Source organism: Saccharomycodes ludwigii, chromosome VII, assembly GCF_020623625.1.
Source record: "Saccharomycodes ludwigii strain NBRC 1722 chromosome VII, whole genome shotgun sequence".
In the NCBI taxonomy this organism is placed as follows: Eukaryota; Fungi; Ascomycota; class Saccharomycetes; order Saccharomycodales; family Saccharomycodaceae; genus Saccharomycodes; species Saccharomycodes ludwigii.
Window position 1 is genome coordinate 775361 of NC_060206.1, and position 17101 is coordinate 792461.

At 31.0% G+C, this 17101-nt stretch overlaps 8 protein-coding genes across 8 annotated transcripts; all 8 read left to right on the forward strand.

Moving 5' to 3' along the window:
* Positions 1-48: 48 nt before the first annotated feature.
* Positions 49-1485, forward strand: SCDLUD_005329 (MCT family MFS transporter; the record flags this gene model as incomplete). The annotated part of the gene is made up of 1 exon (XM_046081485.1): positions 49-1485. One exon carries the CDS (start codon positions 49-51, stop codon positions 1483-1485), a length of 1437 nt encoding a protein of 478 aa, XP_045932915.1.
* Positions 1486-2954: 1469 nt separating this feature from the next.
* On the forward strand, positions 2955-3983 carry SCDLUD_005330 (NMT1/THI5 family protein; the record flags this gene model as incomplete). Its single annotated transcript, XM_046081486.1, has 1 exon — positions 2955-3983. The coding sequence occupies one exon, from the start codon at positions 2955-2957 to the stop codon at positions 3981-3983; it is 1029 nt and encodes a 342-aa protein (XP_045932916.1).
* Positions 3984-4834: 851 nt separating this feature from the next.
* Positions 4835-5692, forward strand: SCDLUD_005331 (class I SAM-dependent methyltransferase; the record flags this gene model as incomplete). Its single annotated transcript, XM_046081640.1, has 1 exon — positions 4835-5692. The coding sequence occupies one exon, from the start codon at positions 4835-4837 to the stop codon at positions 5690-5692; it is 858 nt and encodes a 285-aa protein (XP_045932917.1).
* A 1576-nt stretch (positions 5693-7268) lies between these two features.
* Positions 7269-7643, forward strand: SCDLUD_005332 (uncharacterized protein; the record flags this gene model as incomplete). The annotated part of the gene is made up of 1 exon (XM_046081477.1): positions 7269-7643. One exon carries the CDS (start codon positions 7269-7271, stop codon positions 7641-7643), a length of 375 nt encoding a protein of 124 aa, XP_045932918.1.
* Positions 7644-7738: 95 nt separating this feature from the next.
* SCDLUD_005333 (uncharacterized protein) lies at positions 7739-8542 on the forward strand (the record flags this gene model as incomplete). The annotated part of the gene is made up of 1 exon (XM_046081641.1): positions 7739-8542. One exon carries the CDS (start codon positions 7739-7741, stop codon positions 8540-8542), a length of 804 nt encoding a protein of 267 aa, XP_045932919.1.
* A 3187-nt stretch (positions 8543-11729) lies between these two features.
* SCDLUD_005334 (uncharacterized protein) lies at positions 11730-12029 on the forward strand (the record flags this gene model as incomplete). Its single annotated transcript, XM_046081503.1, has 1 exon — positions 11730-12029. The coding sequence occupies one exon, from the start codon at positions 11730-11732 to the stop codon at positions 12027-12029; it is 300 nt and encodes a 99-aa protein (XP_045932920.1).
* A 3388-nt stretch (positions 12030-15417) lies between these two features.
* SCDLUD_005335 (uncharacterized protein) lies at positions 15418-15471 on the forward strand (the record flags this gene model as incomplete). The annotated part of the gene is made up of 1 exon (XM_046081642.1): positions 15418-15471. The coding sequence occupies one exon, from the start codon at positions 15418-15420 to the stop codon at positions 15469-15471; it is 54 nt and encodes a 17-aa protein (XP_045932921.1).
* Positions 15472-15978: 507 nt separating this feature from the next.
* Positions 15979-16815, forward strand: SCDLUD_005336 (uncharacterized protein; the record flags this gene model as incomplete). Its single annotated transcript, XM_046081643.1, has 1 exon — positions 15979-16815. One exon carries the CDS (start codon positions 15979-15981, stop codon positions 16813-16815), a length of 837 nt encoding a protein of 278 aa, XP_045932922.1.
* Between the last annotated feature and the right edge of the window lie 286 nt (positions 16816-17101).

Below are 17101 nucleotides of genomic sequence, written 5' to 3' on the forward strand. Positions count from 1 at the left end.
ATATATTTTTTATAAAAGATAATAGTGCGCATCTATTGCTCAATTTGTATGACAGATATTCAATTGCAAGATATTTCTTCCAGTTTAAGGACCTTTATAATAAACGACACTGAGCCTAAATCATATTCAACTGCCATAAAACCCTTGTCTGCGTACCAGGATTACAAGCAATATGATTATCAACAAACCCAAGAGTCATCCATTCAAGAAGATATATCAGAGTTCCCAGATGGTGGATTCGAGGCATATACTTCTCTATTCGGGACATTTTGCGGGCTAGTGCCTGTATTTGGTGTGTTTAACAGTTTAGGTGCAATTCAAAGTTATATCAGTAATCAACAATTAGCTGGTGTCAAGGCTTCCAATATTTCTTGGATTTTCTCTTCATATTTAACTATTTGTTTTGCTAGCAGCGTTTTAGTTGGTGCCTATTTTGATAGGAACGGAGGCAGGATTCCAGGCATTTTGGTGACTATATTATTTGTTGGTGGAATAATGGCAATGGCAAATTCTACGAAAATTTGGCATTTTATTTTATCCTTTGGGGTTTGTTGTGGCGTTGCTACTGGATTTATGGCCACTATTTCTATGAGTTCTGTTACTACTTGGTTTTACAAAAAACGGTCTACAGCTACTAGCATAGCATTATTAGGAGGGTCTATAGGTGGGATTATCTTTCCAATTATGCTACGAAAATTGTTTGTGGAATTAGGCTTTGAATGGGCTATAAGGATTTTAGGATTCATTAGTTTAGGTTGTTTATTATGCTATATGTGCTTAAGTAAAGAACGACCTATCGATAATAAAGATGCCCGCCATTTGAAGAAACCATTCGAATCAAGAAGACAGTGTGTGCGTTGGTACATAACCTCCTGTTTTAACTGGAGATATTTATTGGATTACAAATTTTTATTTACTTCATTAGGAGTGTCTCTTGCTGAAAGTTCTTTAACGGCTGCTTCCACTTATTTTGCATCTTATGCTATTTTTAAAGGTAATTCAGAAGAGACTTCTTATGTTTTGCTTACGATGATCAATGTTTTCAGTATAGTGGGCCGTGTTTTACCAGGATATCTTTCTGATCACTTTTTTGGAGGATTTAATGTTATAATTGTTATGGTTATTATGTGTACTGTATTTAACTTTGCTATTTGGTTACCATTTGGTGGTAATAGCAAGTGTTTATGGGCATATTCATGTCTGTATGGGGTTTCTAGTGGCGGTATTATGAGTTTGACCCCTCCATTAATTGGTAAAATATCTAAAACTGTTGACTTTGGGAAAAGATACTCTACTACTTATCTGATACAAGCAGTTCTAACTTTACCTATTATTCCAATATGTGGTGCCATAATTGGGAATGACCCATCGCTTTCAGATTATAATAATTTTATAATTTTTGCTACAATGCTGATGCTAGGTGGTGCTTTTTGCTATATTATAGCAAGATATTTATGCGTGGGGTTTAAATTGGTTGCTTTTTAGGATTGAGTTGATGCATTCATTTTTTTTTTTTTTTTTTTTTTTTATCAGTGGTTGCAAGATTATCACTGTAGTACCAGTAATAAATTCTGTGATCTGTTTATTAGACCTTTTGATATCATATTTGTTTTTACAAATTTAAGAGATTTGAGTGCAGATATACACATAATAACAGATCTATATAGAAGTTGTTTGCAAATTAATATGGGCTAATAGATGGTATTATTATTTTGGAAAATACTACTATGAAGAAACCTGATCTAATTATATATAAATATGCAACAAATGTATTGAAAAGTTTTAATAGAATGGAAACTTAACAAATAAATGAATCTTCAAATTGTTGTTAATTTTAAGCTGGTTATGGAGAAACTGAAAATAATATGTTTACATGACTGATGGTAATCCTGTATATTATATTATTGCTGTTTAAAGTTCTGGCTATTCCAATTGTTTGATTATAATAGGTACTTATAAGGATGGAAGTCTGTTTTCTTACAAACATACAATGATTATAGATGATACATGTCAAGATATCCAACAAGTTATGTATATGGGATCTAAATAGAGTTTGTTTATTTTTTTAGAATCGAGTATTTTCTAAATTTTTGTGAAAAAGAAAGAATAAGAATTTAATATATTTTAAGCATGTGCTTAACGGGGTTATCGCTTGTAAAAAATGACATTTACTTTGCCCTTTTTTAGGGTGTTTGTTATTATTTTTATAAATAAACAAGTGAATAAAAATCTATATCCAATTTAATCCAATAAATCTTATTTTAAATATTAAGAATAAGATTTTGGTACAGTATTATGATTCTAACGAACCGCAATGTATCAAACCCTTTTTTTTTTGCTAAGAGATTGATGAAAAAGGTTTGAATCTGCTAATAGTTTATTTTATTCTTATAGCCTTATAATAATATTCAAACAAGTGTATCTTTACATATAAAAAGTGACTAAAAAACAACTAACTTTGTCAATATATTAAAGTATATCATGTATATTCTCTTATGCTCTGTTATTAACCTTTTTCAAATACTTTGAAGAAAAAATATTCATTCTCCTTTGTATATTTAGGTTTTTCCTACAACATCAAAATATTATGCAACACAATTTTATATTTTTTTTTCTGCGCCTAATAAAAAAAAAAAACATAAGAAAAAAAATTACCTTAAACATTTGAATAATAAACTAGACATCTTTACAAACATGCTAACAAAAAATAATATCCAGTAATAAGGCACACATACCTCTAAGGCATAGCTTATAAATTCAGAATACAAAGATTTATAATCCACGTTCTTTTATTTTTTGAATACTTCTACTCAACAGGGGAGGAAATGAACAAATAAAAATGTAAAATGAAACGTATATAAAGGCCATGGATAATTATCATCAAGATATTTGCTTTCCTTTCCTTTTCTTTCTAAAAACACAAAGATCAACAAACAAGAACAAACAAGAACAAAATGACCACTGATAAAATCACCTTTTTACTTAACTGGCAAACTGCTGCATACCACATTCCAATTTATTTGGCTCAAACCAAGGGATACTTCAAAGAGCAAGGCTTAGATATTGCTATTTTGGAACCAAGCAATCCATCCGATGTAACTGAATTAATTGGGTCTGGTAAAGTCGACATGGGTTTGAAAGCTATGATTCACACTTTGGCCGCTAAAGCTAGAGGGTTCCCTGTTACTTCTGTTGCCTCTTTGTTAGACGAACCATTCACTGGGTTATTGTACTTGAAAGGCAGCGGTATCACTGAAGATTTCCAATCTTTGAAGGGTAAAAAGATTGGTTATGTTGGTGAATTTGGTAAGATCCAATTGGACGAATTGACCAAGCATTATGGTATGACACCAAACGACTACACTGCTGTTAGATGTGGTATGAATGTTGCCAAATATATCATCGAGGGCAAGATTCATGCTGGTATTGGTATTGAATGTATTCAACAAGTGGAATTGGAAGAATACTGCAAAAAGCAGGGCAGACCAGTTACTGATGTTCAAATGTTGAGAATTGACAAGTTGGCTTGTTTGGGTTGTTGCTGTTTCTGTACTATTTTGTACATTTGTAATGATGAATTTTTGGCCAAGAATGGAGACAAAGTTAGAAAGTTTTTGATTGCCATTAAAAAGGCCACTGATGATGTTTTGAACCACCCAGAACAATCTTGGGCTACATATACAGATTTGAAGCCACAATTGAATACTGATTTGGCTTACAAACAATACCAAAGATGTTTTGCTTACTTTTCCAGTTCTTTGTACAATGTGCATCGTGATTGGAAAAAAGTTACTGGGTACGGTAAGAGATTGGAGATTTTGCCATTGGATTACAAGTCCAATTACACCAATGAATATTTGTCATGGCCAGAACCCAACGAAGTGGAAGACCCATTAGAAGCCCAAAGATTGATGGGTATTCACCAAGAAAAATGCAGAGAAGAGGGGTCTTTCAAGAGATTAGTTGTTCCATTGAAACATTGAAATATAGATTTATATACTGGTATATATAATATTATGTACGTGTGTGTTAATGAACTGCCATTCTTAATAAGTATTGTGCAAGATTTTTAATGCGGTGAAATGATTTCTAGTGTATTCTTTTTTGCACTTCAAATCACTTATCTAAAAAAAATATTAAAAAAAAAAAGAAATTTGTTAGTCTTTTGTTTTTTATGATTAAATTAGATTTATTACCTCTTTTTTTATATAACCTCGTTTGTTATGAAAAAAATAATAGTATTAAAATGTGAGTAACGTGAAAGAATCATATTTTTTTTTAATATACTTTTTAAAAGCAAAAGTACGAAATGTACGGATATGCGTTGTTCGGATAGCAACCGATATAGGGGTACTCGTCTTGTGTGTTTATTCTAAAATAAACGACGTACATGAACATTAAAAAAGGGAGAGAGGTACAAGCTTATTTGTTTAGAGTGTAAATCTACTACAAATCACATGGTGGCACGGCAACAAATCATATAAACTACACCAACAATTGTGAATTACTGAGATAATAAAACGGTATATATCTATGTAAACAAACGGAACCTTTTTGTTCTGCCAGTACCGACGAAAACTGCCAAGGAAAATCTGATCTTACCCCTTAAAAATAAAAAAATAATCGCTCCTAAACTTTAAGATTTGTTTTGTATCTTAAGACCATTCCTCGTAATTTAATTATATAAAAGGAGTAAGGCCAAAAGATATCTACTGTGGATTATTGTTGATGAAATGTATCCCCTACTTTGAAACCCTACACTTTTGTTAAGGAAAAAAAACTACATAGTTGTCACTATATTAACAAAACCTCAAAAAAAAAATAAAAAAAGAAAATGTCTACATTTGCAGACCAAAAGTTTGATTCAAAACATTACAAGGATAACAGACCAACATACCCTGAATCTTTATATAACGCCATTCTTTCATATCATAAGGGTGAAAGAGAAACTGCAGTTGACGTTGGTTGTGGTACTGGTATTGGAACTTTCCCTTTATTGAAATACTTCCATCATGTTGTCGGTACCGATCCTTCAAGTAAGATGTTAGAACCAGCTAACGAACTAAAAAAAGAATTTGAACAAAAAAACACTGACAAAACTATAAAATTTTTGTGTTGTAAAGCTGAAAACCTGAGCTCTGTTCTTCCACCAGATTCAGTTGATTTAATCACTTGTGCAGAAGCCATTCATTGGTTTGATACAGACAAGTTCTTCAAGGAAGCTTATAAAGTTTTGAAAACTAATGGCACGTTGGCTATTTGGGCTTATGTCGAACCAAGGTTTCTTGATTATCCAAAGGCAAACGAAATTTATGAGAAATTTGTTTTTGACGATGATAGGTACATGGGCCCATGCTGGCAACAGCCTGGTAAATCATATTTGAGGAATTTTTGCAGGGATATTAAGTTACCAACTGATCTTTTCTCAGACGTGATTAAAATTGACTATGTTCCAATGAAAAGTAACAAAAAGACTGCTTTCCAAATTGCTAGAGATGACTATACCATGGCTGATTTTAGAAAATATTTGTATAGTTGGAGTGCTTACCACAATTGGCAACAAAAATATGGAGGAGAAGGGAAAAATATTGCTGATATGTTTGTTGGCGAGTTGAAAGAAGAATTTGGTTGGACTGATGATACTAAGTTAAGAGTTGAATGGGGAACTTTTTATATTTTGGCTAGAAAGTAAAAGTGGTTTGTGATCTGTGTTTCAGATTTACGTTTATATTTATATCCTTTTTTTTTTTTTTTTTTTGTGTGTGTGTAATGAATTGATTTTAATATTTTTTTGGAAAACAGAAGAAAAAAACAAAAATTCCCAGTTTAAATTTTCAGATGAAAAGAATGAAATGTGTAAAAAGTGGTTCAATTACGTGTGTCTTTGCAAGCTGGTAAATTAATAATATGATCACGTGGGTCCAAGGTGTGTACGGAAATATGGACATTAATTATTTGTTCCGTGTTTTTTATGGTTGCTTGTCGGACAAACTACGATAATCTCGTATTTCCTCATGTTCTCCATACGAATCCATCTGTATTATTAATAACATTTTTTTTTTTTTTTTTTTTTTTTTTTTGGTTTTGCTTTTATTAAATTAGCATCTCAGCGTTAAATTTTTTCTCTCTTCTTTTAGTAATTTCCTTAACACAAAACAAACCATATTTGGAAAAAAAAAAAAAAAAAACAAAAAAAAAACAAAAAAAAAACAAAAAAAAAACAAAAAAGTAAATAAAAATGTCGTAAAACAACATTTTACAGACCAAGAGAAACTATGAAATAATTTAGAACACTAATACCACAAATGATATTTTGTTTAAAGCAACAAACATTGTTGTAAGTGTTAATACTATTTTTTTGACTCATTTAAAAGAAACCATTGTTGATAATTCTGTTAACAACACTGATACTATTCACACCACTGCCATCACTAGTACTGCCTTGGTTAGCAGTAACAAGAGGGAAAAAAAAATACCACTGAATTTGAATATACTGGGTTAACTGAATCACAAGTACTAGCTTTGAGATGTTATCCAAAACATTCGGCACTAAACAGTAAATGGGAAACATGGACGTATCAGGATTTCAAGCCAACATTAAAAAAGAATTGGCAACTGAATTGTTAATTGGTAATGAGGATCTGTTTTATTTCACTTGTAAACATCCTGGGTTTAATACTAAACGTTCATTAAAAAGAAAAGGACCATCAAATTCCGCCTTAACAAACCATCTTAAATTTGTGCATTTAGTTAATAATAAAAAATACCCAGCATCTTATCTGGCCAAAAAATAAGAAATAAGGGATAAATCTATATCGCAAAAATTAACAACATTACTAGTTAATACAAATTCACCAGTTGCTATTTTTGAAAATAGTGGATGAACAGGCAAATTAACACTTGAGGAACTTGCTAAAAGCTGTAACGATTTATTCAACACTTTATTAGGAACACCGTGGAAGATAATTTTATTGGAATATGTCATGATTTTTGGATCTCAAAGGCTGGTAATCATTATATTGCATTTAATGCACATTTTTTAAACAAGGCTAATGAAATGAAGGTATTTTTAGTAGGGTTTTGACCACAGAAAAAATTTGATCATCAAGAGGCTTTTGAATGTTGGAAACAGATAGTCAAGAAATATAGCTTTTTATCCAAGAATTCTCTTTATTTTACATCTGATAATGCTGCGGTTGCGATAAAATCAAGTAAATTTATTTGCACTCATTTAGATGATGCCTTTGTAGATATCAAAACTAACTATAATGGATGTTTTTTATATTGTACTTCTTTATTTTGCAAAATCATTTTTTGGTTTAACTTTAAAGAGAGAGAAAAAAAGGCCAGAAAACAAATATTATCAAGATAATATTGGAGGTGACGAAAGGGAAGAATATGAGAGCATTGATCCTGAAATATTAGCAAATGGTGAAGTGGAATGTACTTTTGATGATGAAGAATATGATAAAGATGATATTTTAGATGTTTTAAACCAAATAAATATACACCACACTTGTTTTAAAAGATCACCTAAACATACCCACATGTTTAGAAATATTGTTCTACAAAAATTAAAGAGGGAGATATTACCTAAAGAGTGGATATCCATGTTTGATGGAATTCATTGCATGATGCCTTAAATGGAGCCCTTGGATTAAAGGAGTTTTTGGTACTCCCAGAATATAAAGCGATTGATATTAAGGCTGATGCTTTTACAGAAAAAGATTTTCAAATTATGAAAGAATTGCTTAAAATAACCAGTATATTGCAAAACTTAGTTTTATTTTATTCTCAAAATGAACCCCATTATCCCCTGATTATGGTTTCGCTCATGAATTCGCTAAAGTTTTTACAACCTATCACTGATAGATTAATAAAGATTCAAGTTTTACATAGTGGTTGGGAGGAAGATTTCAAAGCGCAGTTTGGGAAATATTCTAGTAAGTATAATAACAATGACTTGCTAAGAGTTGCCACTTCCTTACTTGGATCGACGAGTTATAAATTTATTGATCTGGAATTTGGTAATTCTGATAATGAATCGGAAATAATTGTAAAATTACTAAATGATTTTTTTAAGATTGCTGAAATGGGTGAAATAAATTCAAATTTGGAGGACCATGTCGCAATATTTAATAGTAACGATGATGATGGTAATAATAATACCAATTTTAATAGTACGGCACTTGTTAATAATAACATTGTTGATATGAATAATAATACCTGTGAAAATTTGCCTGCGATAAATTCAAATTTTGAAACGATTTATAAAGAATTTTTTTATGGAACAGGCAATAATTATAGTTTTATGACTTCAAATTCTATATCTGGATGTACTTATACTTCCAATTCCACTTCTGAATCCACTTCTAATTCTACTTCTAATTCAACTTCTAATTCTACCTCCAATTCTGATTTGACTTACTCTTCTCCTAGTAACACTAATCTGCCCATTTCCACTAATAGTAAAAACAAAGCTGCCATTAGCTATAATAATATTAGTATTTCAAATAAAGTCATTTTTTTTTTGATAGATTAAGAAAAATTATTATTTCAACTTTATCTGTATAGTAATAACTTTGATATATATTGTACACAAGATTTGTTGTTGTTATAGTATTGTTTTGCTCGTTACTAATATTTTTTTGCTCGTTACTAATATTTTTTAAAGGTATTTTTTTTTCGCGTCATGAGTTTCCCACGTATTCTTAAGAATGCCTGCTAGCTCGCGCACAACTGCGGTCAACACAGCACGGTCTACACCCTAACTCCATTTGATATTATTTCCGTCTTTATCACGGACTTCCTTTATAGACTCAATATTTCATGGAAACAAATAAAAGCTTTTTTAAAAAGACAAAGGCAAAATGGGGTGTAAATCAAATATATTATTTAGGGTTATACCTTTGAGGTGTAATAAAATATATTAAAATATTTTCAAACTGCTCTTATATAAAGAACTGATTATTTGAGCAAATAATAATTTGAGTAAATCACTTTCCATGATATATAAAGACATAGGTATAAACTTATTATTATTTTATATTTTTTAGAGACGAGAAAAAAAAAAAAAAAAAAAGGTAATACCACCATTAATAATTATTAGCAGAAAATAATAATATTAAACGTTGCTGACTCATTGACTAACGGCAGAACCATAAAATAAGAGCAACATGTGACATTAACGATCAAATTATATTAATAAATAAAACTGATTTATATTTAAAGCAAAATGGCAAAATCAAAGAAAATGGGTACAAAGAAAATATTGAAATAAAGCTGGATATGGAGGGAAAAAATCCACCTTGAACCTTTTTTTGCAAATTAGCAAACACATTTGCAGACACATTCACCACCTTCACAAACACATTTGCAAACACATTCACCACCTTCACAAACACATTTGCAGACACATTTTCCATCTTCACAAACACATTTGCCATCCTTACAGACACATTTGCAGACACATTCACCACCTTCACAAACACATTTACAGACGCATTTTCCATCCTTACAAACACATTTGCCATCTTCACAAACACATTTGCAGACACATTTTTTATCTTCACAAACACATTTACCATCCTTACAAACACATTTACCATCCTTACAAACACATTTGCAGACACATTTTCCATCTTCACAAACACATTCACCACCTTCACAAACACATTTGCAGACACATTTTCCATCTTCACAAACACATTCACCACCTTCACAAACACATTTGCCATCCTTACAGACACATTTGCAGACACATTCACCACCTTCACAAACACATTTGCCATTCTTACAAACACATTTGCAGACACATTTACCATCTTCACAACCGAATTTACCACTTTCGCAGACACAGTCAGCGAATTTGTTACCTTCAGAGACGCATCCAGGACCTTTGCTTATCTTGTTTGAACATTCACATGTCTTTATATTTTTTTCAGTATTACAACATTTACTAGCGCACATTATTACTATATATTTGTATGGTTATTTGATTTTGTTTTATTTATTACCAGCTTTTAATTCTAGTATGCATTGCTAAGTATTGAAAAAGGCAAATCCAGAAGGAGCTACTATTAAATTAATTTTTTGTATTGTACTATTTATATAACGAAAAAAAAAATGATAAAAAGAAATAGGATTATAAACAAAGCTGTGATCTTAAGAAAACAGCTTTTTTTTTTAGAAATTGAAAGAAGAAAAGAAATAGTATTAGTAATAGGATTATAAACAAGGATATGATCTTAAGAGAAGAAATATAAAATACAGCTAATATGCCTCAAGCATTTATTACTATGTGGTTTCTTTCCATATTGAATATCATACGGAACTTGCTTTTGAAGAGATAACAAAAAAAAAAAAGTCTAGAATAATTTTTTTACGCTTTAATGATTTAGGCTCAATATCCTGCATTAGTAATAATCACTACGCTTTAATCTGACAAACAAAAATTGCATATGATTAAAACAGCAACAGCAATTAGGGCTCGACTATTTTTATAAAGTGTTTTTTTTTTTTTACCCCTACCACAAAACAACTACCCTTTTTTTCCTTTTTTGTCGAAAAATAAAATCAAAGAAACAAATAGAACCAAGAATAATAATAACAATAATAATGATAATAAAATAAATAATTTATTTAATTTCCTAAGATTATAAACACCACGTGAAGGACTAAATTTTATCTGAGGGGGGAAGAAAGAAAAAAGAAAGAAAATTAATAATAGGAAAAGGTTTCTTAAATTTATGATTGCTCTAATTTGATTTGGTTGAACCACTGATGAGATATTTCCTTTTAGGTAACCTGACGGCGCCACGCAACACAAGGTATCTGTATTTATTCCATATTTCTAATCCACTAGACATATCTGAAAACTGACACTAACACTTGGTCCTGTCACTTCGAGTACTATGGTGATGACTACAATTTTTATTTGAACCACTATCACTTTGGCCCTGCTGCTCTTTTTTTTTGTGATAATTGGCTTCTTGTCCTTGCAGATGGTGGGTCATTGTATTGGGACATCATGGAAATGTCTTGTTACTGTTCACCACCATACTTTATGTTATCCACTTTCCCACTACCATATAGGAAGCTGGTGGGTAGATTTTTAGTCTTTTTAGCATGCATTTTATGGGGACCATGATCGATACTAAATGTAGTATCTAATGTTTCTAAATGTCTTGATATGACATCGATCGTGATGTCTTCAACCGTCTTATTAAAAGGTTTATTCAATTTTTGATTATATATATATAATCCTTATCTTCATCTACATTTAGGCATTCTTAGGGTTTTCAAAAAAGAATGGGAAGACAATTTCTCATTTTAAATTCTCAAGTGGAAGCGATAGTCCGATTGTACGTAATTTTGTAAACCGGTGGACCAAGAGTGCGTCCACGCGAATATATAAAACAATATTTAGGGCGGATAAAAAGTGTAGACAAAACATGATCAATTCTTTATTCCGTAATCCTTTCTAATCCCTTGTCGGACAAAATACGATAACCTTGCCAAAATATATGAAAAAACTTTGTATTTCCTCATTTTTTGTCATAAAACCTTGCATTTTCTCATTTTCTCTATATAAATTCGTTCACATTATTAATAGGTTAAAAGCTTTATCACCAAAAAAAAAAAAAAAATTTAATATAAAGGTTTATCAATACCTTTTTTTTGTTTTAACGCCAAATCTTTTCCCTATACTAATTTTTAAATAAATTGGAATGAAAGCTTCATTAATACAACACGTATCATGTCCAGAGAAAAAGTATATGATAGAAATGTCACAAAATAACGTTACACAGTCTAAGAAAGATTATGAAACACTTCAAGACATTGATGCCACCAACGAAGGTGTATCTGAGACAACAATCGCTATTACAAATGCTAGTACCGCTCCTTTGAATGATTTGGAAGAAACCATTGTTGATAATTCTGTTAACAACACTGATACTATTCACACCACTGCCATAACTAGTACTGCCTTGGTTAGCAGTAACAGAAGGAAAAAAAAATACCACTGAATTTGAATATACTGGGTTAACTGAATCACAAGTACTAACTTTGAGATGGTATCCAAAACATTCGGCACTAAACAGTAAATGGGAAACATGGACATATCAGGATTTCAAGCCAACATTAAAAAAAGAATTGGCAACTGAATTGTTAATTGGTAATAAGGATCTATTTTATTTCACTTGTAAACATCCTGGGTTTAATACTAAACGTTCATTAAAAAGAAAAGGACCATCAAATTCCGCCTTAACAAACCATCTTAAATTTGTGCATTTAGTTAAAAATAAAAAATACCCAGCATCTTATCTGGCCAAAAAATAAGAAATAAGGGATAAATCTATATCGCAAAAATTAACAACATTACTAGTTAATACAAATTCACCAGTTGCTATTTTGAAAATAGTGGACGAACAGGCAAATTAACACTTGAGGAACTTGCTAAAAGCTGTAACGATTTGTCCATTTTGTATTCGCGTAAATATACATAATTTCATACTCTAGTAGCACAAATGAATGAAAAGTATGAAAAAAGGACGGTTTTAAAATTATTCACACCTATGAATAAGGAATTTAATATTGTTCTCAATTATTGAAATATTGACTTTAATGTTGATCAGTTTATTCAATGATTTACCACGAAGGTTATGGAAGACAATTCTATTCAAACAATCCATGATTATTGGACTTTAAGGACTGATGACCATTACGTAGCATTTAATGCACATTTTTTGAATAAGGCTAATTAGCTGCAAGTATTTTTATTAGGGTTTTATCACAAAACAAAAAAACTTTGAGCACCAAGAAGTCTTTGAATATGGTAAAAAAAGAGTTAGGAAATATAAATTTTTATCCAAAAATTCCTTTTTTTTTTTTTTTTTTTTCTTTTTTTTTTTTATTGTAAAATTTTTATGTATTTTCAAGATGACCCATTTTTAAATTCCGTGGAAATAGTTGAAGAGTTAACGTTTTTTGTTACATTACATCAAATTTTATATTGCTATTTTTAAATCAGTGCTTTAAAAAAAAAAGACTTGTAGTATTATTTTTAATTATAAGCTTTATATAGATACAATCGCTATTATTATTATTGTTATAAACAAATATTTATCATTATAAATATTCAAAGCTCTGATAATAACGAAATATATTAGGTCTTTTTAAATAAAAAAATAACAATCATAAAAAATCTCGACGAGGAATGATATATATATTATCTTAGTCATAGGTAAATATAAATATATATTAAATGAGCATTTACATTTTGCTCAGTATTGTTTTAATAGCAAGTTTTTTTAAAACTTTTTTATTTTAATAAAAATAGAGGTTATTAAACTTAGTTTAACAGAAAGAAGTGTATGATTGTTACCTAAAGACGAATCATTGAGATTAAAAATATATCAATCAAAATGTCTATATATAATATTAAGTATTTAAATATTATAGAAGGGGAAAGAAGAATTAGTATAGAGTACTAAAAACACATATAATGCATGATAAACTAAATAGAAAAGATATGTTTAGTTATATGAGTTCAATTTTCCCCAATATTTTCTTTTTGCCAAGTTTTAGAACGTTAATAACTTATAAATAAATATCAACATGGCCACTTATTAGATGCTATGTTACTATCACAAATTATAATATAATTGTAAAATCTGAATTTTTAAAGAGGGATAATTAATAGAACTTGTCTAACTTTTATTTGTCAGCAGTGTTTGGTTATATTCTGATATAATCCACTAAACTGTTTGATGGGGAATTTAGTAGTTATTCCGATTCTTTGCATAATACTCATCTATATAATATCCGATTTTTTTCTTTTTCATTTAATTTACGCGCGCAAATAAAATATCTCCGTGTGTGTTAATTTCTTAGTCTGTCTAATATTTTTTTTTTCCTTCATGCAGAACAGAAAAATGGAAAAGGAAAAAAAATTTTGTCGTATATAAAATGTTCACGCTTAAAAACAAAAAAATTTTTTTTTTCATTTTTGGAAAATGACGAACGGCACATCATCAAAAAAGAAAAAAACAAAAAGTTTGTTGAAAAATTATTAACAATATAAATATAATGGAACACTTTTCTTTTCATGTTTCTCGAATTGGTCAAAACCACACTATTTTCACAAAAGAAAGTTGGGGTATTTCAGAAACAAAAAGAAAATAAACTGTAAAATAACAATTAAAGCCGCAAAGTGATTATATATATAGTAAATATGTGATTTTTATTGAAATTTACTCACACAATTTAATTCTTTATTCATGTTGAAAGCCTTTTTTAATTAACACTAAATAATTTAACCCTAATAAAAAAAAATTTTTTTTTAAGTGAAAACAATTAAAGTATTCTACATTCGTTCTGGTTAAAAAATCGAAAAATGTATACAAATTGAAAATATAAATATTACATTATGATATTTATTTTACTGTATGATTTTGTAAGTGAAACAGACAATTGAAATAAAATCAATTGTATCTGAATTTTTTTTTTATCTTAAAACACAATGGAAATTATTTTTTTGCGTTTAAAAAATAAAACTAAATTAAGATACAAATTGATTTTAAATTTTAATAGATATAAAAAAGAAAATTATTATATAAATAGAACATTTTTGAGTATTTAGTTTTTTAATTTCTATTTTCAACATTTAATAATTCAAATTTTCCAAGTATAAATTAAATCAAAAAAATTCAAAAAGAAAACAACTTTGGTAATTAACGGGAATGTTAACTAGTAATTAAAACAAGGGGTTTTAATATTAGTCCTTTTTTATTACAATGGTCAAAAAACATTTATGTCCAAGCAGCGGTTGATTCCAATGGTGGTTGTAATCCGATTTCAAAACCTAGTAATGGGTTTAAGGTGAGATGGTTTCCCTATAATATTTACGATACAACAACTTATACAAGTAGAGAATATATGGCATATGGCTATTATCAAAATTCAAAACCTTATCACGAGCAAAATGGTATTACCTCCGTCATAATTCAGTCAGGATTTCCTTGTCAATATAATGAAAATGATCCATCTCAGTACTACCTCTGTAACGGTGAACCTGATCAACAAGGAACAAATTGGCATTGTCCATATCAATATGGACATGATGCTACACTTTGTTATAATGATAACCACTTCCTTACACTTTACCAGTAATTTTTGATTACAATACAACATTCACTAATTTTACAATGGAATTACTGGTTACTTTTAGCACCACAACTGGTTCTTACACCTTTACATAGGATATGTTGATGATTCTGCTGGCTTGTTGTCGGCGAAAATGCATTTGGATGTTGTCAGCAAAATGATATTACTGCATCAACAACTAATTTTTTGGTGGATGCAATTAAAAATTGGCATGTGGGAATACAAAATTATGCTGTGGCTAAAATAACAATGAACGCTGGGTCATACTATCCAATAAGAATTGTATTTCAACGCAATTACTAAAGCAGTTTGTTTTTTACAATAAGTTGCCCGATGGAACTCTTCTTGATGATATGACCAATTATATATTTACCTTTGATGAAGAAGAGTCATATTGTCCAGCTGCTGAAGATGTTACCACCACATACACACCATGACTGGCACATATACATCTACTATTGGTACTAGTTTAACCACAGTATTGGATCAGATGGTATTCCAACAACCTCTACTATCTACACAGTTGAGACTCCAGAAGTTGAAGGTACTACTACTACTTAACACCCATGGACCGGTACATACACTTCCACTATTGGTACTACTACTACTTACACACCATGGACCGGTACATACACATCTACTATTGGTACTAATGTTACCACCAGTGTTGGTGCAGATGGTATTACAACCACCTCTACTATCTACACAGTTGAGACTCCAGAAGTTGAAGTACTACTACCACTTACACACCATGGACCGGTACATACACATCCACTATTGGTACCAGTGTTACCACCAGTGTTGGTTCAGATGGTATTCCAACTACCTCCACTATCTACACAGTTGAGACTCCAGAAGTTGAAGGTACTACTACTACTTACACACCATGGACGGTACATACACTTCCACTATTGTACCAGTGTTACCACCAGTGTTGGTTCAGATGGTATTACAACCACCTCTACTATCTACACAGTTGAGACTCCAGAAGTTGAAGGCACTATACTACTTACACACCATGGACCGGTACATACACTTCCACTATTGGTACCATGTTACCACCAGTGTTGGTTCAGATGGTATTCCAACTACTTCCCCATCTACACAGTTGAGACTCCAGAAGTTGAAGGTACTACTACCACTTACACACCATGGACCGGTACATACACTTCCACTATTGTACAGTGTTACCACCAGTGTTGGTTCAGATGGTATTACACCACCTCTACTATCTACCAGTTGAGACTCCAGAAGTTGAAGGTACTACTACTACCTACACACCATGGACCGGTTACATACACATCTACTATTGGTACCAGTGTTACCACAGTGTTGGTGCAGATGGTATTACAACCACCTCTACTATCTACACAGTTGAGACTCCAGAAGTTGAAGGCACTACTACTACTTACACACCATGGACCGGTACATACACTTCCACTATTGGTACCAGTGTTACCACCAGTGTTGGTTCAGATGGTATTCCAACTACTTCCACCATCTACACAGTTGAGACTCCAGAAGTTGAAGGTACTACTACCACTTACACACCATGGACCGGTACATACACTTCCACTATTGGTACCAGTGTTACCACCAGTGTTGGTTCAGATGGTATTCCAACACCTCTACTATCTACACAGTTGAGACTCCAGAAGTTGAAGGTACTACTACTTACACACATGGACCGGTACATACACTTCCACTATTGGTACCAGTGTTACCACAGTATTGGTTCAGATGGTTACAACCACCTCTACTATCTACACAGTTGAGACTCCAGAAGTTGAAGGTACTACTACTACCTACACACCATGACCGGTACATACACTTCCACTATTGGTACCAGTGTTTACCACCAGTGTTGGTTCAGATGGTATTCCAACTACTCCACCATCTACACAGTTGAGACTCCAGAAGTTGAAGGTACTAC